Source organism: Trichoderma camerunense (assembly GCF_050948025.1).
Source record: "Trichoderma camerunense strain CBS 138272 chromosome Unknown V8C40scaffold_15, whole genome shotgun sequence".
Lineage (NCBI taxonomy): Eukaryota > Fungi > Ascomycota > Sordariomycetes > Hypocreales > Hypocreaceae > Trichoderma > Trichoderma camerunense.
In genome coordinates, this window is record NW_028145355.1 from 567,853 (window position 1) to 589,140 (window position 21,288).

At 48.0% G+C, this 21,288-nt stretch overlaps 7 protein-coding genes across 7 annotated transcripts; 2 read left to right on the plus strand and 5 right to left on the minus strand.

Annotated features, from left to right (window-relative positions):
• Positions 1 to 1,256: 1,256 nt before the first annotated feature.
• V8C40DRAFT_281227 (oxygenase MpaB family protein) lies at positions 1,257 to 2,774 on the plus strand (the record flags this gene model as incomplete). Its single annotated transcript, XM_083221557.1, has 2 exons — positions 1,257 to 2,585; positions 2,760 to 2,774. The coding sequence occupies 2 exons, from the start codon at positions 1,257 to 1,259 to the stop codon at positions 2,772 to 2,774; spliced, it is 1,344 nt and encodes a 447-aa protein (XP_083070540.1).
• Positions 2,775 to 4,988: 2,214 nt separating this feature from the next.
• V8C40DRAFT_276426 (uncharacterized protein) lies at positions 4,989 to 6,749 on the plus strand (the record flags this gene model as incomplete). Its single annotated transcript, XM_083220835.1, has 3 exons — positions 4,989 to 5,201; positions 5,361 to 5,757; positions 5,857 to 6,749. 3 exons carry the CDS (start codon positions 4,989 to 4,991, stop codon positions 6,747 to 6,749), a joined length of 1,503 nt encoding a protein of 500 aa, XP_083070541.1.
• Positions 6,750 to 7,166: 417 nt separating this feature from the next.
• Positions 7,167 to 8,741, minus strand: V8C40DRAFT_268395 (glycoside hydrolase family 99 protein; the record flags this gene model as incomplete). The annotated part of the gene is made up of 5 exons (XM_083219953.1): positions 7,167 to 7,312; positions 7,388 to 7,596; positions 7,673 to 8,115; positions 8,213 to 8,427; positions 8,510 to 8,741. The coding sequence occupies 5 exons, from the start codon at positions 8,739 to 8,741 to the stop codon at positions 7,167 to 7,169; spliced, it is 1,245 nt and encodes a 414-aa protein (XP_083070542.1).
• Positions 8,742 to 10,564: 1,823 nt separating this feature from the next.
• Positions 10,565 to 10,972, minus strand: V8C40DRAFT_268396 (uncharacterized protein; the record flags this gene model as incomplete). Its single annotated transcript, XM_083219954.1, has 1 exon — positions 10,565 to 10,972. The coding sequence occupies one exon, from the start codon at positions 10,970 to 10,972 to the stop codon at positions 10,565 to 10,567; it is 408 nt and encodes a 135-aa protein (XP_083070543.1).
• A 577-nt stretch (positions 10,973 to 11,549) lies between these two features.
• V8C40DRAFT_251952 (MBL fold metallo-hydrolase) lies at positions 11,550 to 12,675 on the minus strand. The gene has a single exon (XM_083217280.1). The coding sequence runs from the start codon at positions 12,573 to 12,575 to the stop codon at positions 11,673 to 11,675; it is 903 nt and encodes a 300-aa protein (XP_083070544.1). The 5' UTR covers positions 12,576 to 12,675; the 3' UTR covers positions 11,550 to 11,672.
• Positions 12,676 to 17,407: 4,732 nt separating this feature from the next.
• V8C40DRAFT_251956 (uncharacterized protein) lies at positions 17,408 to 18,152 on the minus strand (the record flags this gene model as incomplete). The annotated part of the gene is made up of 2 exons (XM_083217281.1): positions 18,071 to 18,152; positions 17,408 to 18,008 (listed from the first exon to the last, which is right to left on the minus strand). Coding segments are annotated over exons 1-2 (238 nt in total), but the record flags the coding sequence as incomplete, so codon positions are not given.
• Positions 18,153 to 18,502: 350 nt separating this feature from the next.
• V8C40DRAFT_251957 (Zn(II)2Cys6 transcription factor domain-containing protein) lies at positions 18,503 to 21,223 on the minus strand. The gene is made up of 4 exons (XM_083217282.1): positions 20,834 to 21,223; positions 19,899 to 20,751; positions 18,744 to 19,823; positions 18,503 to 18,692 (listed from the first exon to the last, which is right to left on the minus strand). Exons 1-4 carry the CDS (start codon positions 21,165 to 21,167, stop codon positions 18,608 to 18,610), a joined length of 2,352 nt encoding a protein of 783 aa, XP_083070546.1. The 5' UTR covers positions 21,168 to 21,223; the 3' UTR covers positions 18,503 to 18,607.
• Positions 21,224 to 21,288: the final 65 nt, after the last annotated feature.

A 21,288-nucleotide genomic window follows, 5' to 3' on the forward strand; every position in this document is an offset into this window, starting at 1 on the left:
CTGCAATTCATCACTATGAAGGAGCATATGACGATGCCTGCTCACAGCGCCTTGACCTTTGGACTATATATATCATGACATATTGTCCGTTCCAGCACTACAATGAACTGAATCAATCATACCGCTAAATCCACAAACAGGGCAACAGGATGATGCTAGAGGAGGACGGACCACCAGCCAAAGGGGCCGATTTTTAGGATGGCTCCTCAATAGACTGTCACTGCGAATAAGCCCCGAATGAAAAGCCGGCAAAGGGGATATTTTGAGATATGGGTTGATTTTCTTGTCCTACTACGATGGCATTACGGAATTGGCTAGCTGGATGGATCGAGAACCTCGAAGCCATCATCACCGCCTTGGATCTTATTAAAGGGTATATCCGGAAACAAGTTTGAAAACGAGCATTGTTCCATCTAGGTGTGGCGGTAAGCTTCGGCCAACGAATGCACGGTGAGGATCTACGCGTGAGTTTTTTTTCGTCTCCTGGAATTAGTTGGCTGAACTGAAGGAGCTTCTTGATTCCAAGATTTTGACACGGAGTGACATGTGAGCATAACGGATGACGTTCTGTCTCAGTTGAATAGGTATGGAGAGTCACTGTGATTTCAAGTCATTTATGTGCAATACTGAATGAATTTTGTTTCAATTCGGACGCGTGGGCATTTCAGGTGAGCAAAGGGAATGAAAAGACGTTGGTGGCTGTTGGGTGGGTGAAACGTGAGATCGGGTGGCGCTAAGGAGATGGGATGGAACCGGCGTGGCCCGAAGAGGCTGTGGCAATACGTTTGGACGGTATTGTGATGGTGAAAGTCTGTTGGCCGTGACATGGGATGGTGGCGAAAGGGGAGAATCGGAGTGTTGGTTTGTCGACAATGCGTTGTGTACGGTGTATGAATGACATTAGTGCAAATTGTTCATTCTGTATGCATTGCAGAAGTATTGCGTGCACGCAAATCTTCAGCATGTTGGTAGTGGTGTTGGCTTTGTTGAGGGAAGTTCAGCTTCGTATAGCTCAGTTGAGGGCGTAATTTGATGTGTTTGTTGGCTGTCTCTGGCTCCGACTCGTTAGTTCAAGGGCATAATGGGGGTCAATGGGTTGTCTTGAAATGTGGTGTATAGAACTGGTATGCTTTATATATGTTCATCGTAGAGAACAGCCACCTTTGGGTGTTGTAAAAAGGCCTTGACCCCCATGCGGCCCAGAGTTGTGTGTTGATACATCTCGAAATCTGTTCAAGCGCCAAGTCAGCACCGCCATGGCATTCCACACGGTGGGAAACTACACATTTCAGTGGACAGACCTTCATTTGCCTCGAGAAAAGACCGATCCCCTGCGCCACGAGTACGACACACTGGGCCACGATGCCGTCAAGAAACTGCAGCAGATTGCGAGAGAGTTGAAGAGAGATGCAGCAGTCAAGCCCACGCTTTGTCCTGGTGGCTTCGACATGTACGCCGTTCTCCGGGATCATCACGCCGAAGACGAAACGCTGGATAGACTCTGGAAAGATGTTCATACGGTGCCGGAGTGGGTGGACTGGGAGCAGATTGAGCGTGGACAGGAATTCTTCTACCGCTATGCTGCAGCTAATATGGTGGGCTTTTTGCTGCAGGCTTTCTTTGGAGAGAACTCTGCGGCGCCGGGCGTTATCGAGGTTCTGATGCGAACAGGGGGGTTCTCGCCAAAGGTGCTGGTTCGTCGACTGCTGGAAACGTTTCAACATCTTCTGCAAGTTACGTCGAGTCTCGAGTCGATTCAGCCGGGAGGCCAAGGCCACACAACGACGATTCGAGTTCGTCTGCTTCATGCCGCGGTGAGGGAGCGAATTGTTAGACTGGTAGAGACTCGACCCGACTATTTCGACGTGGCCACGTATGGAGTGCCTGTTAATATTCTGGACTCGGTACACAGCATCACGACGTATTCGTGCAATCCGATGTGGTTTCAGCTGCCGCAGATGGGCGTGTTTCCCACAGAACAAGAAAAGGAAGACTATATCGCCCTATTTCGTTATGTCGGTTATCTTTTGGCGACTCCCACCGAGTATTTCGCGAGTGTGGCCCAGGCCAAAGCCACCATGGAGAGCCTATTGCTTCACGAACGGAGCGTCACTGCGAACTCGCTGATTATCGGGCATAATCTCATGGAGACGGTCAAGGACATGGCTCCGTTTCACATCTCGGAGGGCTTCATCGAGGCTGGGAGTCGCGTCCTCAACGGCGACGCCCTGAGCGATTCTCTAGGACTTGGAAGGCCTGGGATGTTGGCGTATGTGTGCTGGAAGGGCCACTGTTGGTTTGTGCGAGTGTTAGCCCTGGCGCAGAGATGGATCCCTGGCGCAGACGAGGCGGCGGTGCGATATTTCAGAATGACACTGTATGATGCTATTGTGAATAGCAGGAAGGGGCTTGGAGGGAGGTTGTCGAAGATGGATTTCAAGTATGTGCCGGAGATGGATAAGATGACGAAGAAGGAGGGGAGTGGACGAGGGTTGTTTGTGGGTTCGTTTGTTGATAGGCCGGTTGAGACGTTTTATCTTGCGGTGTTTGCGGTGGGAAGTATGTTTTGGATTGGGATTGCGTCTGTGATGGGGATGGGAATGTTGAGAGTGTTGAAACTGTGTTTGATTTGATTTGATGTGATGTGACTTTTTTGGTGTTTTGGTGGTTGGGTTGCTGTTTTGCTAGTTATGATTACCCCATATTCAGCACAACATTAATGATAGTATATGCTTATTTCACGGCTAAAACATGCATAGATACTAGGCAACTGATCAACATGAAAATCAGCAGTAAAATAATAATTCAGTTCTTTCTTTCGAACAAACAAATAATGGCTGTTGCCGGGTAAGTAGAAGGCTTATGAGGCTCTTTGGGGGCGGCCAAGCTGACTCAGGCTTCGTTCAGCCCAACCGGATATAGGAAATATCAGTCACCTCCATGCATATGCCCGAACAAATGGCGAACACGAAGCTGAAACTGAAGGCCAAGGGGGTCGGCGACTACTAGTATTTATTGCAGATTATTTTTAATTTGCAGCCACGCGATGGGACGAAACAACCGCAGCGAGCGGCAGTCGCGCCACTAGCAGATGCATCTCAGTTACAGTAGTTCAGTTGAATCCTTCGAGGCCCTGAAACTACCCTGAACTACCCTGGCTTGGCCTACCCTGGAGACTGGAGAAACAAAACAATTTAGAATAGGGCTCCAGGCTAGTCCCTGTTTGGGTCTTTTGGTTGGGCTGACTAGGCTCGGACCGGCTTAGTCATGGACGACTGTAGCCTGTGGCTTGGGTCCTAATTATAATTCAGGGCTTGGCGCAGCCGCTAAAGCGCATTAAAATCTGACAGAGCGTTTGCCGATCCGCGGGAGAAGGTTGTTGCGCGCCGGCGAGTACGTGGGTCTACCGGAATACGGCACGCTGGGCGTCTTTTGCGGGCGAGAGCGCGGTACCGCAGAGGTGGCGTGTACAAGCCACATGAGCATGGAATACAGGTTCTACTTTACCAAAAGTACTGCTAGCAGGACAGCAATGTCTCATTGTGTGTGAGGAGAATGGAGGAAAAAAAAGCGGCAGAAAAAGGAGAGAGGCGGCGGGTGTGGCGGGACAAGGGAAAGATTTGGAGGCCGGGCTAGGCAAAACAGAGCCTCAATTTTTTGTTGAGGGTGTGCGAGTGGTGTACGGAGAAGAGCAGGGAATAAAAAAGGGAAAAAAGAGAAGTAAACAAGGCTAATTAAGGTAATTATGATTACATATGTACATGTATACTTTTTATTTTATTTTATTTGGATGCGCTGGCGTAACTCGTATATGCATGAAATGACAAAATAACACAAGCACAAACTATGAGTTCAAGGTGTGGGTTGTGGGTTGTGAGATTGAGTCAGTAACATGAGTTTAGTCAGTGATTGTTTAATCAGACAGACAGCAAAACGAAAACATACCTAGGTAAGGAACAAAAGAAAAAAGCATCTGATAATGCCTGCTACAGAGACTAACTCCAACTACGGATTACCACTACTGTTGTCCCGAACCACCGTACTCGGGCTAAAGCTCCCACGACTTTGCAGTAACGAGGCCAGGTCGGCGATCCAGGGGGGGTTGGACGAACCATAGCTTATAATATGATATCCTCCGTAGCTGGGCCTCGTAATCTGCTAGCCTGGTAGGGCTCAATCCATTCAGCCCCTGTCTCTGGCAAACTTGCAGGGGTCACAGCCTGGCAGCGCGGTGGATACGAATTAGATTGATCACGTTGGATTATAGGTTCCAGGATACAGGATACCTGCGTGGTCCAGTCTGCAGGGCAAGCAGGATTCCAGGATACCATCACACTCACAGCCCAGCCCAGCACATCACAGCATCCTCGTCGACCGTTGTTGATACTTACAGGGCTGACGGATTGGCCTTGGGGGTCCCGCGCCAAAACGGACAACGCCAGCGATTTGTATGCTTTGGGGTATAAGATGCATGCCCCAGTCATTATTAATAGACGACCGTACCGTTCTCTTTAGCCGAGCTGTTCTTTTGGAATCGCCTCCCACCTTTTTTTCTCTTCCCTTCTGATGCTGATGCTGATGCTGATGCTTGCCCCAGTTTAGTGGCACCGCTCTTTTTCGGGGGATCTGACGGGCGTTTTTTCTCTGGTCTCGTAGTCTTTCTTCCTCTCTCTCGCGTCTACCTCTTGCTCCTCTTTTTTTCTTCTTCTTCTCCTTTCTCCATCTTCTCTTCGATTCATTCGTTTTATACTTTTGGGTAATCCATCCGCTTTCTCCTCCTCTCTTGCTACCTTGTTGAGCGGAGAGCGGGAACGCTGAGCTAAGCGGTTCCGTTGCTTGCTTGAGCTTGAGCTGCGGGATACCGTTATCGTATCGACTTTCACCTCATCTCATCACCCATAATCATAATCATCATGAACATGGCCAGGAGCTGGAGCGTGGCCGTGCTGGCGGCCAGCAGCCTCATTGGCACTGCCAGCGGCACGTCCATGTACGCCTTTTACCCGGGCCCAGACAAGGGCGCCCAGATTGGCACGCAGGATCCCAAGACGGGCGAGATCTGGGTCAACAACTGCAACGCTCAGATTGACGGGGCGCCGCTGTTTCCCACGTCGAATCCCAATGTGCTGAAGACGACGAACCAGCCCAAGAAGGGCGGCAGCATAGCAGCCACGGGCTGGTGGGATTCACAAAAGGTGGTGGTAAGTAAAAACATGTTTTCTTTTTCACTTTTTCTGAGGGGTGTGATGATCATGGCGGGGGAGAAATCATCAATTATTGGGCCCTGATAATATGATCTGCATACATGTGATGGATGCCTGACAGTCGGGGGATATTTGCTAATCATTGTAACAAAAAAGGCCTCCATCTTCTGGCACTCAGCCGATGGGAAAATCATGAACGGCTTTTACAATTGTGATCCTGAGTCCGGCACCTTTATCCAGCAGGGCGAGTACACTATCTCGGATACGGCAAATGTCACAGACATCCACCCCAACACCGGCCTCTCCGTCGAGCTGTTGGGCAGCACTGCCGGATACCGAGTCTACTATCACGACAAGGACAGCCAGGTCCATCAGCTGTCCTACACCACCAAAACGGATTGGAACTACTACGGCGCCGTGTCGCAGGATCCCACGTTTAGCCAGGCGCTGGCCTCGCTGCATTCCGGCACCAACAACATCACCGTCATCACCCCCAAGAACGACAAGGATGTCGAAGTCTCACGGTACAACACCGATGGCACCTGGCACATTAGTATGTCTTTTCTCCTCTCGTCTTGTTTCATTCAGTTTTCCATGCTTTACATACAAACAAAGCGTTTGTCCTGGCTCCCACGCTGACCCCCCCTTGTAGCCGCCTTCCCAGAGGCAATTGAGAATGCTCCCACAAACAAAACGGCGCCCTCCAAGATCGGTATTGACCCCGATGTGAAGCCCAAGTTCTCTCTTCCCGCCTGGAATGGCAAGCCTGGAGGTCTTGGCGCCGCCGTCGACAAATCCAACACTCGCACTGCCTTTTATATCGGCAGCGACAGGAGGCTCTACGAGGTTGCCAGCATCAACTTTATCTGGCAAAACATGCCCAACCAGACCACAGCGGCGTGGCCTTTGGCTGACGACGCAAACGCCGAGCTGGCCGTCACTTACAATCAGGCCACTAGCGAGGCTTGGGTTTACTACGTCTCAAACAGCAGCCTCATCCAGGCCTACCGAGGCTCTGACGGCACATGGAGCAACCACACGGTGCTACCAACCTCGACCGGTTCTACTGGAGGCGGTTCCGGCAGCGACGGCGACGGTTCTGGATCCGGATCCGACAACAGCAAGGCCCCCAGCTCCGGACTTTCTGGGGGAGCCAAGGCCGGCATTGGTATCGGCGTCAGCGTTGGAGCCATCGGCGTTGGTCTGCTCGGCCTCCTCTTCTTCCTCCGCCGCCGGAAACAGCGAGCGGCCGCCATCGCCGCCGAGGCGGACAAGGAGCAACCGCCCATCAACTTGGGTCAATACCACTCTCCCAGCGAGCAGGCTTTGTATTACATGGCTGACGGAAGCGTAGCACCGGCATACACCCCGCAGACGCCGTACGACTCACCGGACGCCGTGAAGAAGGCCACGCCCGACATGAACATGCACCCGGCCAACATGGTCTCGCCGCTGGTGGAGATGGAGCAGCCGCCGACGATTTATGAGTTGCCGCCGACGAATTTTAGTTATGAACTTCCTGCGGAGACCGTGGAGCGCAGGTGACTCTTGGGGAACGGCGCTGATGGGCGTCAATAAGAGGAATTCTGTGTAACGAACGCTCTTATTTTTTTTTATGTCGTTTCATTTTTTTTTGTTTATATATACATATACCTCTCTTGTGTAAAGATCTCTCTTTATTAGAGCAACACGATTTTGAATAAGCACTAGCGATTTTTTTTCTTTTCATTTTTACACTCGACAATTTTTATAATGTGTTTTGCTGTAATGGTTTGGATGTTGTGGAGAGAAAGATGTGAGATGCGTGGTTCATCTTCATCAACGAGGGGGTTAATATAAGAATAGAAATGACTATTTTACTTCTGAACATTGAATCATCACACATTGATATATATGTATGGATACGAATATATACAGCAACTCGAGTTTGAGTCTTTTGGTATATACATAGTTCATCGCCGTTTATTTCACAGCAGCCGCAAACGCAGCGGCCTTTTGTCCACCGAGCTCAATGTAAAAGGCAGTGTCGGCAAAAGTGTTGTCGTAGCCCACAAACTTTTCGTTGGTGGGGAGCTGGTTGTTTTTCAAGCACGGCAGGCTCTGGGTACCTATTGAATAACACACATATGCACATTAGAAGCTGAAGATGTACGCAAGGTATGGCGATGCTTGATAGGGCTTACCTTCGTTGATTTCGTCAAACATGGCGTTGAACGCAAACAGGGGCTTTACGGCGAGACCGGTGATTGCGTCGGCTTGCATCGAGTAGAAGGAGCCGTTGAAGCGGGGGAAGTAGTCGAAGTTTGCGGGGGTGTTGACGCCGTTGAGGTGGTAGGCTGATGTGCCGGGCCAGATGAGGGGGGCGTGGTCGATGCCGAGGGATTGGAGGGTTCTAAGGAGGAGGATTGAGTTAGAAGAGGGATGACAAGAGATGAAGGTAAAGAAACGGCAAACGAGACAAGACTTACTGAGAGTCCGGAATCTGAGTCGTCGTGTGATATCCCTTCAAGTAACCACCATTGCTGAAACTTCCCACAGTCCAAGGGCTAATCAAGTTGGCCGCCTTGTACGCCGACGCAAAGCCCGTGTTTGCTCTAACATCTGTGCCAAAGTTGGCGGGCACGCCAAACCCAACATACGCGCCGGCATTCTTAAGCTGCGTGGCAATGTTTGCTCCGTCGGTGGCGTTGATGGCGACGGTGGGGAAGCCCACGCCAAACACCATGACGGCGGGCTTGCCGTTGTGGTGGATGTAGGCGGAGGAGGTGGTGTAGGGCTTGATCTTGGAGTTGTAGTCGGCGAGGATTGCAGAGGCGACGCTGGCGGAGGCGGAGTTTCCGCCTGAGGCGTCGTATTCGACGATGAAGCCTCGGCCGTATTTGACGGCGGCGGCTTCGACTTGGTTGAGGATCTGGAGTTGAATGTGTCAGTTTTGAGAACTTGATTCAGTGGGCTAAGTCTCTTCTTTATTCTTCTAGGAACTCAATTCAGAGAAGGGTGAAACTGACTGTGATGAAGGAGGCATCGGTGAGATGACTGAGGAATCGCTGTACAATGATTCCGTCAATTCCATACTGCTGCATCCACTTGAAGTGCAAATCGACAACTCCCTCGCAAGTGTTGTCGTAGAGTTGCACCGGTTGGCCATTGGGTGCTGTCAAAGTAGAGGCGAACAGGCAGTTGGCCGGATACTGGCTGACATCGGGTACAAACTCGAATTCAACTAGAAGCACTCGTGTTAGCAACAATTCTTCAACCTAAACACCTGGTTCAGGCATTGTTCAAAAGAAGCAAGCCAATCTTACCATTGCCGGGTCCTGGGGTTCCGCCGTTGGGAGACCAGTGGTTGTTGACACCGGATGCCGGCTTGCGGAACCAGCCCTGGTAGCCGTACAGCCACTTGCCCTTCAACGTCGTTGTATCAACTGCCGCTGCTCTGGCATATTCTTGATGAACCTTTGCGTGTCCCTCATGGCCGTGGGCTACTGCCGTTGAGGCCGCAGCAGCCAGCAACAATCCAGACAAAGTAGCTCGCATTGCAATAACTGTCCCTTTACAAACTTTCACACAGAAGAGTCCTTTTTGACAAACGAATAAAGAACCGGCAGACACTCACGGCTCCAGCTTCGGCATTTGAGTCTGGGGGCGGGTCTTAAATATCTCCATTGGCAATTCTCTTCGTACGGAGTATATCGTTATGAGTAATCTGATGCTTAAAAGTGCCGGTGAGCGCCGTTGTTTAGGCGTCGTCAGGATAGCGCGGCACCAACGATGCGAGAGAAAAAGGCCCGATGCAACCACACGGATAACCCCTGTAAACCAACACAAGGGGGGAGAAACAAAATGCAAATGCTCGGACAAAACCACACACATTCGACCACGTTCTCGGTGGATGTCGGCATTACTTTTCTTACTTATTGTCTCGAAAAGGAGATTGGTGTATGCCTATCCTGGGGGCAATCATATGCGTGTAACATGTCGTTTATATGTAATCGGATGAAGAGTGCCGGCGGGAGTGTCTTTGGTGTGCTTTTCCGTCGGATGAAGAGGTTTCACATGGTTAATCTTATAACGCCACAATTCCGACGGGTGCTGTCGAAAGCATGAGTATTTAGTATTCAGGAAGTCTATCTGGCCAAATTGGAGGATTCAGAATTGCTGATTCAATTAATTCAGTGTGTTGACGCAATCAACTCAGCGTATAGCGACTTCCGCTTACTGACACACTTTATTTGTCTTACCATGCATACAACCAAAGCTCCTACTCGAACCGAGGTTTCCGTATCGTACCATCACATAGTAGCGGTCAGAATAACTAAACAATCTTTTAAATAGGCAGCTTACTCTCAAGAAATAGACACAATGAGCGGGTTTCCATTGTATGTGGAGTAAATGTTTTGTCGGGTTTGCCCGCTAGAGCTGACTAGTTGCCAACGTGAAACAGGAAGCTCCGTAAGAACGAGAGCCACTTGTCATTGGAGATCGGATCATATAGGCGTTAGGATAGGTTGATGGGACTATTGCTCAGGATAGTCGGGGTTAAAGACGGACGCTGTTGTGGATGTATATATAGATCGGGATTAACTGACAGCGGCCCCATTCGGGATTTCGGTTCTGCTAGGGGGCGATCATACAACGTAACATGTCACTATATTTGTTGCCGGAGGCTAGTCTACTTAGGTAAACCCCTTAAAACGACTAAACCTCATGTTTTATTATAAAAGAGTGCAGTTCCATGCTGAGTTGACTCGAAAGATGGTCCGCAGTGTTCTTCACTTGAGTGGTGTTGGTTCCTGGTCAAGGCAATCATGACAACTACCTGGCTGTTGAAGCTTGGCAGATCTGATCTACCCACGATCTAGAGGGAGATCGTTGAGATATGAATAGTAATCATCTCCTGTTTAAACCCAACGGAAGGATTTGCCAAGTAACCTGGATCGCGGGGTACTACCACCCTACCGTGTACAGAACAGGCAAGGTTTGTGAAGTTGTTGTTAACATGTAGTAAAGGCGTCGGGTGTTGAAAGAGTGGCTTCTTTCGGATATTTAGATCTGTTGGGAATGCAAGGGACCCAGTGCTTATCTGGGAAGACTAAGCCATGACGGTGCTCAAATCTGATCTCATGACTCGCATATCTGGTTCATCGAAGCGCACAAACCATCTATTGGCTTTACCGATACTTCTAAAAGAGGTGGATGGTTCAGCCAGGATCCCTGCTCAATACATATTTATACGGGCTGATGATGATTTCAGTTGTAGATGATATCTGACAAAAAGTTACACCTCAACCCTTAACCATTTTCCACAACCCTCATCTTCATCTACTCAGTATACCTTGCGACATATTCTCCTCCGGCAACTATGTAGATTTCGAGGCAGCCATACCCGCATCTGAATTGAGAATGGCAATCTCCTCCAACCAAATAACCTTGCCGTCTTCATTCACCTCGCCCATAAGCATCGCTTCTGCATTAGTCTCCGTTCCATCTTTTCCGTGCCCATACGCAGAGTGTCTCTCAGAAAACAGGTTTCCGTCTCGCAAAAGATAATGCGATTTGATATCAACAGACGTCGTCCTGGCGCGGATGGCCTTTATGTACGGGATGAATTCGTCCCATGTCATCCGGTTCATGTTCACGGTGATGACAGCTTCTTTGACGTAAATGTTGAGGATCATTTCGTCGAGTGAGGCATCGGGACTATTAAAGGCTGCTTCGAGGGCAGCGGCGAAGGACTCTTTGCTGGAGAGGGGGCTGATAGTGGCCATGGTGACTCTATTGGTTGGAGGCAAGGAGTCGGATTGAAGTATTCTTTATGTTGGGACGTTGAGTTGTGGCCTTGTGCAGAACTAAATGGACTCTCTCTGGAGCGCTGAGAAGCTGCGCCTCTTATTTGGATGCGGATCTCTGCGGTAGTTGCGAATAGCTTACCACAAAGAAGATATTCCGAAAAGATTTAAGCGCAGTTTATGAGAGGTTCAGAGATGAATTGCCTTCCCCGCGTCATGCTTATCTCGAAGTGATCTTATGTGAATCTCATCCACGCTCTCAGCTTACGTGCTTACTCAAGTAGTCCAGTGTATGTTATTTTTAGCTAACAAATTGAAGTCAACTATGATCATTAGTCATGAAGCTTGCGCTGCTTGTAGAAACCCACTAAATCATGGGTGTGATGTTGAGATAAAGTTTGGGATTGAGTTTGGGTTGTCTCTAGATCGTTTCAGTCCATTGGCTGGCAACTGCGTACGACTCTACACAGCTGCGATGCATTGGTCAAGAGGATGGGCGGTGGGTTATTTTTGCAAGGGTTTGGAAAAGAATCATTTGCTAGTGTTGACTAAACGCGTTGTATTTATTATCTCACTCTTCTATTTCTAGCTGAATCCTAGTACCATTATACCGCCTTGACCGAGCACAAATAGAATAAGAATCGGAGTGTATATAAGTAACATGCGGTGCATCAAGAGCTTATGGGAGTTGCAAGTCTCCCTTGGTCACCAACTCCGAAATACGAAGAATGTAGTTTCCATATCTCTTGGGGTATGCCTTCTGAACAGCTGCCTCCAACTCCTGCCAAGTGGTGGTTTTTGCATTGAGCTTTGTCCACGTGCGGATGTAATCCTGGGTAGCCTTCAAGTGCGCCAGCCCAAAGTCGTCCGTGGCTTGACGGTGAGATGGCACCACAACTTTGGGATGAAGCTTGGCTATCTGATCAATGGCATCTATCCAGTTTTGACGGAGCTCAGGTGTTGTGTTTTCAGCGAGGTACTGATAAATATTTCCGTAAACAACGTCTCCTCCAACAACCAGCTCCAGAGAGGGTACATGAAGAACGGTTGACGAGGCAGTATCACCACCAACGACTTCAACAGCGCGGAACTCGTGGCCATCTACTGTAAAGCAATCTTGACCTTCTGGGAAGACGTGGACTTTGGGGTTGGGCTTTGGGCTTTCTCCCAGCTCAGGAAATGTGGGAACCCACAAGCCGTCCCAAAACTCTGGAGCAAGCTGTTCTAGCATGTGCTCATAAGTGCCCTGAGTTGCGCGGATGGAAGCATCTGGAAAGTGCTCCTGGATAGCTTCAGCGGCGAAAAAGTGATCGCCATGGCCGTGAGTGATGTAAATGGTGCTCAACTTTCGGTGTTCGATGATTTCAGCAATCCAAGTCGCAACTGGCTCGGCTCGAGACCTAACTGCAGGAGCATCAACGAGGACGGCTTCGTTCTGTGTAGTGATCAAGGTAAATGTAGTAGGGTTGAAAATGACGGGATCTGTAAAGTTTTGCCCAGCGAAAACGGCTGGCACGGGAGAGTCCCAGTATGTGTAGGCCTGGATGTTGTGGCCATGGGCGATTGGGATATGGGGAGACATGGTGAATCAAGCGTAATTTCTCTATCGAATTGATCAATTGAGTACATAGATTGAATTGACACTCAAAACCAGCGGCTCTGGCAAAGCATTTATGTCTGATGCGACTTGACACTTATCTAAGCCGAGAGGCGGCAAGTTCCGTAGCTGAATGGTTGCCAAATCGAGGAACACATTAGTGATAATTACGCCATGCCGGTAGCTGCACCAAAATGGTGTCCACCATTGCCCCAATTGAGTAACACACGGATCAGGCCTTGTACACTCGTATGCGCTGGGCGTATTGTCCGCTAATCACCGAAATGCTACGATGAAGAGCGGACTTTTGCGGATGTTTTGCGGAACTTTGTATGGGAGCTGTTTGGAATTATTCTAGTGTTAGTAAACAAAATTTATAATCAGCTCAGATCTATATGGGGCTTTCTCATGTTCACCGAGTCTGGGTACGCTGTAATAGACTTGACCGAGGTAATTTTAGACATGTAATCAACGATTTGTTGATGACTCCCAGCTGTAGCTTATTAAAAGATATCTAGGTGACGGACGTATTACTCATGAAACATGAAACTACCTTTTAGTCAGAGTATGGGCGAAGAAATTATCTTTCTAAGAGCGCTATGCTTAGGAGGTCATCTTAAATCTGTCTTGACAAATGGGATGAATATTGAACTCGTGCTTATACGAAGAAGACAGTTCAAGGTTACCTTTACAACTTGATAATCATAGCAGGATCAAACACATGCGGGTTTTTCTTAGTCTTTCTCTTCGCCTTTTCGTTTGGAAAGACGTATCCCCACTGGTTTGCCAATAGCCTGATACCCTTATACTGGAAATCCGTAGAATAGTGCGTATGGCCAAAGATCCAGCAAGTGACATTACCCCAGTCTCCCTTGGTTACAAGGTCGGTCGCAAACGCAGGTGTCCATGGGCTATTGGTATCCGCCGGCTTCGACGTGCCTTGTAAACACGGTGCGTGATGCGTCGCGATGACAATCTGCCTGGAATTTTCTTGGTCTTGTTCTGCTAATTGCGCTACTTCTTTGCGAAGCCATTCAGCTTCTTCGGTGTGAATCTGATGATGTTTCACCGTAGTCCATCCGATTATTTTCTTAAAATCGTTGATCTTTAATTCAATCATAGTAGCAATTTCTTCTGGAATAGCTGACCAAAGCGTGCAGCCCAGAATTGTGAGATTGGAATCCGGGTCATCCCAGCGAGATTTGTTTAAGAGTATAACGGAGTCTTTGAGAAACGGCTCTTCTGAGAGGCGCTGCGCCATGCCGAACCCTGAATCATAATCTAGTTCATAAAACTCGTGGTTTCCCAACACCAAAAACACTTTCTTATATCGAGAAGCCTGCGTTTGAAGGAACGCTACATAGTTGTCGTAGTCAATCAGTCTCCCGATATCGCCAGACAGTAGAAGAAATGGCGCAGTCACCGGGAAGGTATATGATGTATATTGTTGGCCTATCTCGAGGTGCAGATCAGACAAGATTTGTATCCGGACTCGTGGCTGGCGTATGCGTCTTATTAACGTCTTTAGTTATTGTGGCATTTCCCTGGAGAGAACTGGTGGATAGTTGCTAAACATCAGCACCCTCCGTTTGTGTGCAAGATGATTTTGTCTTACAGAAGGTCATGTGATGTAAACGGGTTGGCAGAGCAACAAGATTCAAGACATTTAATAAGAGTTTGTTTACAGTATAATCGATTGTGGCAAGTCAAGATCATTATGTTTCCGTTCTCAAACCGGAGCTACAGTACAAAACCCCAAAATGTGGATGCTTATGGAAGCTGGCAAGGACAAGAAGTGGATACTGCTATATCGGCATATTCTAATAACGAAGAGGCCGAGTGGCTGCAAACAGGTTGGATTGATCCCGGCTACCCGAGGTCCGTATTACCCAATACCGCGTGCATGGCTCTCCAGACCCTTGGACAATTCTATCTTACATATCTTGAATTCGCTCAGGATGCTCATAGTTAGGGACTTGAGCTATTGAACCCGGCTTTGTCACGAGAAAATTGAGATTGCCGAACATTTGCCCAGTGTATGCCTCTTTGAAGCTACTAAGCATAACCCTGTTGTGGTTTATGTATTATATGTATTATATACTGCGCATAATACAAAGGATCCTATTATCGCGCCTTGTTTACCCAGCTCCAACCCTTCATTACGACTCTTTCTTTACACTATGCTGTCCAAACGTTTGATTCTTGTGGATTTAACCACATTCCTGCTGGTTAACAAATCTTTGGCCCCAATAGATTAACAACCTTCACAATGATACTCAGGCATTACACCTTGCTTCCTTCTCTCCACTTGAAGATGAAATTTAATCAACTTCGTCGAGTTTCTCTTTGGGAAGTCTATTATGAATTGGATTTTTTCTGGGGTCATGCTGGGAATTATTGCGGTACTCTCGGGGCTTTGGATTCCTCGTTGGAAGAGTTGGACGACAACTAGCCCTGCGCCTTGTCGTGATACCAGGCCTAAGTATAGGCATATTAAGAGCCCATTACATCACATAATATATCGTGCATGTACAAATACTCACTCCTACCCTCACCTCACTCATCAACTCGCCGGTCCAATCGTCCCCTGAGGCCCATCAAACCAATTACGTAGAATCCATAGCCATATACTCAAGTATACTCAGTTTACTAATATTCACGCCCTCGGCAATCATGCGGACGGAGCTGTTCTCCATGCTCTGGAAGAACGCCGGGCCAGATGGCAGATACTACATTTCGCTGCCGGCGTTGTTCTACTCGTCAAGGCAGGCTAGAGCCCAGAATCACCACCAAAGTCCATCATACACGCCTCTCCAGCTCAATAATGACAGTAATAAATCACAGGTCACAACATTTATTGCTCTCCGAGATCTATGCCGCCCTATCTACCAGACACGTCTATGTCAGTGTCGAGGCTGCCAAACCGATCCGCCTCTGCCGACGCATGGAGAACCAAATCAGACGAATCGTCAAAGGGGTTGACGTTTGTGGTGCCAGCACCCGAGGCGTTGCTTTTATCCGCTGCTGGCGTTGACGGGCCGATGGACGAGACGCCGTGGTATGGGAAGCTTGGCTGCATCTTTAACTGCTGCTGTTGTTGCTGCCAGCTAGTCCTCTTCATCTGGACAATCATATTTCGGAGTTGATCGTCGGGGACTTTAACTAGCCCAGGTTTCTGAGTACGAATATGCAGCAGCTCTTGATCTGATACTCGAAGCAGCTGTGGCGGTATATCACCTGAAGTTATGTTGAACGCCTGTCCTGGCCGTTGAAGTAGATTGTCAGTCCGCCGAGGCCGGCTGGAGGCAGTAGGCTGTTGATCTCCATACGAGGCGGGATCTTTGGACTGACCGCTTCGGTAGCCCTCCCGAGAGACAACAAGCTGAGTGGCGGCATGCCTAAGAGGAGCAGAGCGGCGGGCCTTCTTAGGACCCCTGGGAACTCTTAGGTCTTTTTGATCTCTTGCGTCTCCGGGGTCTCTATCCTTAGACTGGGGCTGGGGCATTCTGTAGTCGTCATCGTCTTCCCTGGGCCTCTCCTCACTTTCTTGATAATTGTCTAGAGTGAAAAATTGGGCATCAGGGGAGGCACGAGCACGATGCTCTCGTGGATACCGAAGTTGGTTGTTATACTCCTCTGGTGTGACTATATGATTAGAGGAAATGGGTCCCATCCCGTGCCTGATGGGCGCGGGTGTGCTGTCAGAATCAGAGAGGCTGCTGCTGCTTGATGCTGTCTTATCACTGGTGCCGGATTCTGGCATTCTGGTCTTGCTAATGTTCGATCGCGTAGGGCTCCTGGGAGGCGGTGATCTAGCGTATCGTCGAGTACTCTCCACGCCGATGAGGCTGCCAGTATCCTCGTCAACATCCTCCACATAGGCTACCAAACGTTTGTCAATGTCAGATCGAGGGCTTCTGGGCCTGTCGTTTTGGTATTGAGATCTTCGAATGCGCTCTGGCTGGGTTTCTTCAAGCTCTCGACCAGCAACTTCAAGCATTCCTGTGCAACATATTAATATCTGGACTATGCTAATTACTATAAGCTCTTCAAGATCGTGGCTTACCGTCTTTTCCTTTGACATGTTCTGTTAATAATTGATGCATAGAGTTGAATCGGCGATTACTTTCCACGTCGACGGTGCTGCCAGCGTCCTCGTCAAGGTCCTTCATGTAGCCTACCATGGGCTCGCCTACAGGGCTCTGGTTGTTGACATCTATACGCTCTGTCTGAGACTTTTGTTGTTTGCTTACGCCAGCGGCATTCTCTTGCGGCATGCTCTGAGGTTGGCTGGTCATCTGTGGCTGTATCATCGAGTTTCTGTTCATTGCTTGCATCTGATCCTGGTGCTTGCTCTGCCACCGACGCCAAACCTCGTCGAATTTCTCTTTGGGAAGTCCTAAGATGGATTGCCTTTGTTCTGGGGTCAGGCTGGCGAGCATGTCGTTGATTGTGGCATTGTAGGGGTTTCGGACGCCCCGATGAACAGACATCCTTTGATTGGTTTTCTTGGTGAACTGGCATTTGACGTTGCGACTGGAGCATTCGGAACAGCTAGTCGTCTCCGTCGCATCGCACTTGACTTTCCTCTCCCGGCATGCATCGCAGCTGGGATCTTTGCGTCGTTGGCGGTAGACCATCTTTTGTCTTTGTGCACCGGGAGTTCCCAACAGTTGGGAGTTACTACGGCCTTGACTGCTTATAAATGAGTCGGTAGAGGTAATAGATTTGCGACCTGTGATAGAGGTTGGTGGCATAGGCGTATAAGACGGAAAGCCTTAGTGTACGGGGGGCAACGTATGTATACTAAGAGGCTGGGGTGATGTCAGGTTTAGTCTTTCTGTCGCATTTAGCAGGCTCCCCAGATATTGCGAAGGTGGCTGAAGCGACGTTGCGGACGAGATAGATGATGAATCGTACGACCTGGTGGAGGGATTGGGAGATTCCTCGTCACCGAATTGGGCTGCGGCTTGATCCACGCCCTGTGGCACCTTGGGACTGATATTATCGTAAATTGTTACGGGAGTGCCTGAAGTATTTGTAAATAGACTCTGCGACGTAGCCATGCCTCTACCCATCTGGGGCTGAGCTTGCTGGGCTTGAACTTGCGTATGGGCTTGAGCTTGAGCCTGGGTATGGGTGCTGGTGTTGTTCTGAGGGTAGCCCTCGTTTGCCTGTCGCTTTTTAAAAAAGTCCATTGCTTTATTTTCCATAGGTTGGCTATATGCCTCCTAGATTCTCTACGTTAGCATTTTCCACCTTATGCTTCCCCCTTCTTTAATATAAAGAAAGAAGCTAAATTGACTAATACGTGCTTCGGTTGCCGACTTAAGAAATACTTCTTGCTCAAATTGGCAGCCAAAGTCAGTTGCTCGAGCGAAGTCAAGTCCACCCATCGCCGGGGAGATATTAGAAATTCTCATGTAAGTATTAGCTATTAGTAGTTTCTGTAGTTGAGAAATAAGGCTTGGAGTGCATACAGGTCTAATGTTTTCCCCATTCGCTGGTTCACGGAAAATCTTGAGTGCCATGTTGTGCCGTTCATTGGTAGCGTACCCACCATGATATTTTGATATGGAAACAATTTACTGTAACCAGTTACAGTGGTGGTCCAAAAGTGACGATGCAGACTAAAAATCCCATACTAAACCCACTAAAATCTAGATTTTAAAACCTATATAAAATAAAGAAAATAAATATAAATAAAATAAGTAAATAGATATTATAATAAATAAATAGCTAAATTTTATTATTTTATAGATTTTCTTTTTAAATTATTTTTCTTTAATTTTATATTAATTTTTAAAAAGTGATTAAAAAACGGAACCTATTTTTTATAGTGGCCAGCGTGCTAAAACTTAGCGTATTTTCTACGAAAATCCCAGATTTTAACCGCTAAGTTATTATAATTATAGTATATTAATATATAAATAATTATTTTTTTTAATTTAATACTGCGTTATAATATAAAAATGTGGAGTAATTTATTGTTATAATGTGGGCATTTATATAGGAATTTAGGGTTGCATCATCACTTTTGGGTTTGGTCTTTTTACCCTTCGCTCTGGCGAAAGAACCATCGGCTGTGGGATATGATGAAGACTAGAAAGGGGATTATTAACCAACGGATCGCCTTGGGAAACATATGCATACCTAGCTATATCGTGTTTATCATCGGCATCAGATCTACCCAACTCTGATCTGTTAGAAGACGAAACACTTTGGCTCTCGGCTTTTTGAAGCCGCGATACTTTGCTCGTGGGCAGCCACGTGAGCGGCCTGGCATTGTTGTAGCCAGCACAGACCATACCGGCGTCTCTGCAGTTATCGCAGATTGGAATCTTGCCGTCACAGAGGGTGCCACGTCGTTGACACTCCCAGCATTGCGTCCCTTTCGGAGCCACGTCTTCTTCATTTGATAGGCCAGCGACGTCCCCACTATCCTCCTGCGGAGCGTGTGTCTGTTCCTGTTGGAGGTCCCACATGTCTGTGTTGTCGATATCCATGTCAAGCCCGGAGTTGGCCTCATATTCAAGCTGATAGTCACTTTGTGTACCGTTTTGTCCGTCACTCGGTTCTTCTGCTTTGTCAACCCTGACCTGCTCTGAATGCTGAACCAAATCACTGTGGGTATCTTGCTGGAAGAGCATATCCACAAAGTCTTCTTCGTCGCCAGCAGCAACATTGACTGCGGGTGATGGCTCAGCCATATCATCCAAGTTCCCATCAAAAGCCGACTGGATTACAACAATGTCCTCATCATCTAAAAGATTAATCGTGCTTCTACTTCGCGGCTGTGAGTTGCTGGAGCTATTTCCATCACTTCCAACGTCGCCTGGATTATCCTCGTCGTAGTGGACTGGAAGTGACATGATGGCAAGTGATCTCAAGTGGCCAGTTATGTGATCCGTTAAACGGGTATCGATTTCAGACTCGTCTTTACCGCACAGAGGGCATGACACAAATAGTTTTGGCAAGCTGCGAGCGTTTCTGTTTGCCAAGGCGCGAAGTTTGCTGTCGTTGAGTTTGGTGTCGTGGACGTCTCGCATATGTTGGATGTAACCATCAGATGTTAGAAACAGACCCAATTCACGATGGGATGGGCAACGCCAGCGTTGAATGTGTTGCTGCATATGGCTGAGCCATTTTTCGCTATGCTTGTAAAGCTCATCTGGCTCACTGCAGTCTTCAAAAAGGCATACATAGGGGTCCAGGTCATTTTTTACATGATTTCTTGAGACCTAGTTAGTATTATCTTGTAATGGTGAGGCTGTATGCTTATACAAGTTGATAAAGATGTCGACTTACTGCCATTTTTTCTCATTGAATACTTCTTCGAGAGAAAGTGTATAAAAGCAATAAGGACAGGTGACCTCCCCTACAGCCGGAACATCTGGCTTGAAAACTTTGCTGAGCTGCTGCTCTGTGGATAATCTTCTTTTTGCATCTCTCATCTCAACAGCATCGTCGAGCGTTGGGTCGGCGGTAGAGCTTGGCTCATCAGCTTTTCCGAGCATAGCTTGATGAGCCGCCAACTGTTCTGCCTTAAACTGCTCGTACTTTCTCTTTGCATGGAGCCCGGGCGCTGGTGGAAACTTGAGGACTTCATGGTTCCCTAACGCTACAGTCATGGTGGTTGAAACGACTGAAGGGCTTGAAGCAGCCATTTTGAACTTTTCGGGCTGTAGAGTTGTTGCGCTTTTGATCAGAGAGGGTGCAATAGCCTTCTGGTTATCTTCCAATCGTAGAAGAGAATCTGGCAATGTGATTGAAACCTTGTTTTCTACTTTTGGTATCTGGATAGCCGTGCCGCCTCCATAGCGGGATCTCCTATACAAAATTCGCTTCCGTCGAAGAATCATTGCGTCTGCAAGTCTCTGTTGAATACTAGCGCTGGCTGTGGGAAATCCTTCACCGATGTAGCGTTTATAGTGACTTAGTAGTATTGACTGAACGTCATTTCCTTCTTCGTCTATCATGTTAAAGTCTTTGGCTTGAATATTTTGAGAGTCTTGACTAGCTTTGTGAATGATGTTTGACATTTTGTTGAGATGGCTGATTTCTGTAGCAATATAGCTTAAAAGTTTCCCCAGCCTTTCGTCAAGAACACTTGAGATGCGTGTTTCTAGGCCATTTACATGGCTATGAAGGAGTTCCAAGACTGTTTGCGCATTAGATTGGCTCATATAGTTCTAAAGATATTTGGTTGTAATGGCTGAAACTGGGAAAAGAATATGACGTACGCTTCTGACTGCGGTAGTTTAACGACTCCAACAAGCTTATAGTGATGCTCTGTACCTCAGGAGCGTATCGAAGCCGGTGATCCATAGATGCTTTCCCAGGAGCAAAGACTCCAATTCCATTGGTCCATGTAGAATATCTGGCAACTTGGTCCTCTATTAGAGAGAACTCTCTAGGATGGATAGACGGCTGTCGTAAGAGGCATTTGTTGAATGATTCGAGGCATTGGTTAGCAGCAGCAGAAACAGTTTTCTTGTTCAGTTCAGAAGTCGCACTGATATCCGCCATGTCTAGGAGATAATCCGTTCTCACAAAATAGAATCGATCATCTACCATTAACCGCTTTTCGTTTTGTTGTGTGTACAGGGCATCGCAGTGGTGTCAGCTTCTCCTCACGCCGATGGTGCTACCTGGATTAATCAGGCTGCGAGCCTCACTCAACCCCCCTTGAGCCTTT

Excerpts from the sequence above, each read along its gene's own strand:
- V8C40DRAFT_251952 (XM_083217280.1), bottom strand. The coding sequence starts at position 12,575 with ATGTCTCCCCATATCCCAATCGCCCATGGCCACAACATCCAGGCCTAC.
- V8C40DRAFT_251957 (XM_083217282.1), bottom strand. The coding sequence starts at position 21,167 with ATGGTAGATGATCGATTCTATTTTGTGAGAACGGATTATCTCCTAGAC. Across the intron at positions 20,752-20,833 it reads AAACTACCGCAGTCAGAAGC|TCTTGGAACTCCTTCATAGC; the intron begins GTACGTCATATT and ends ATGCGCAAACAG. Across the intron at positions 19,824-19,898 it reads TTCAATGAGAAAAAATGGCA|AAATCATGTAAAAAATGACC; the intron begins GTAAGTCGACAT and ends CTAGGTCTCAAG.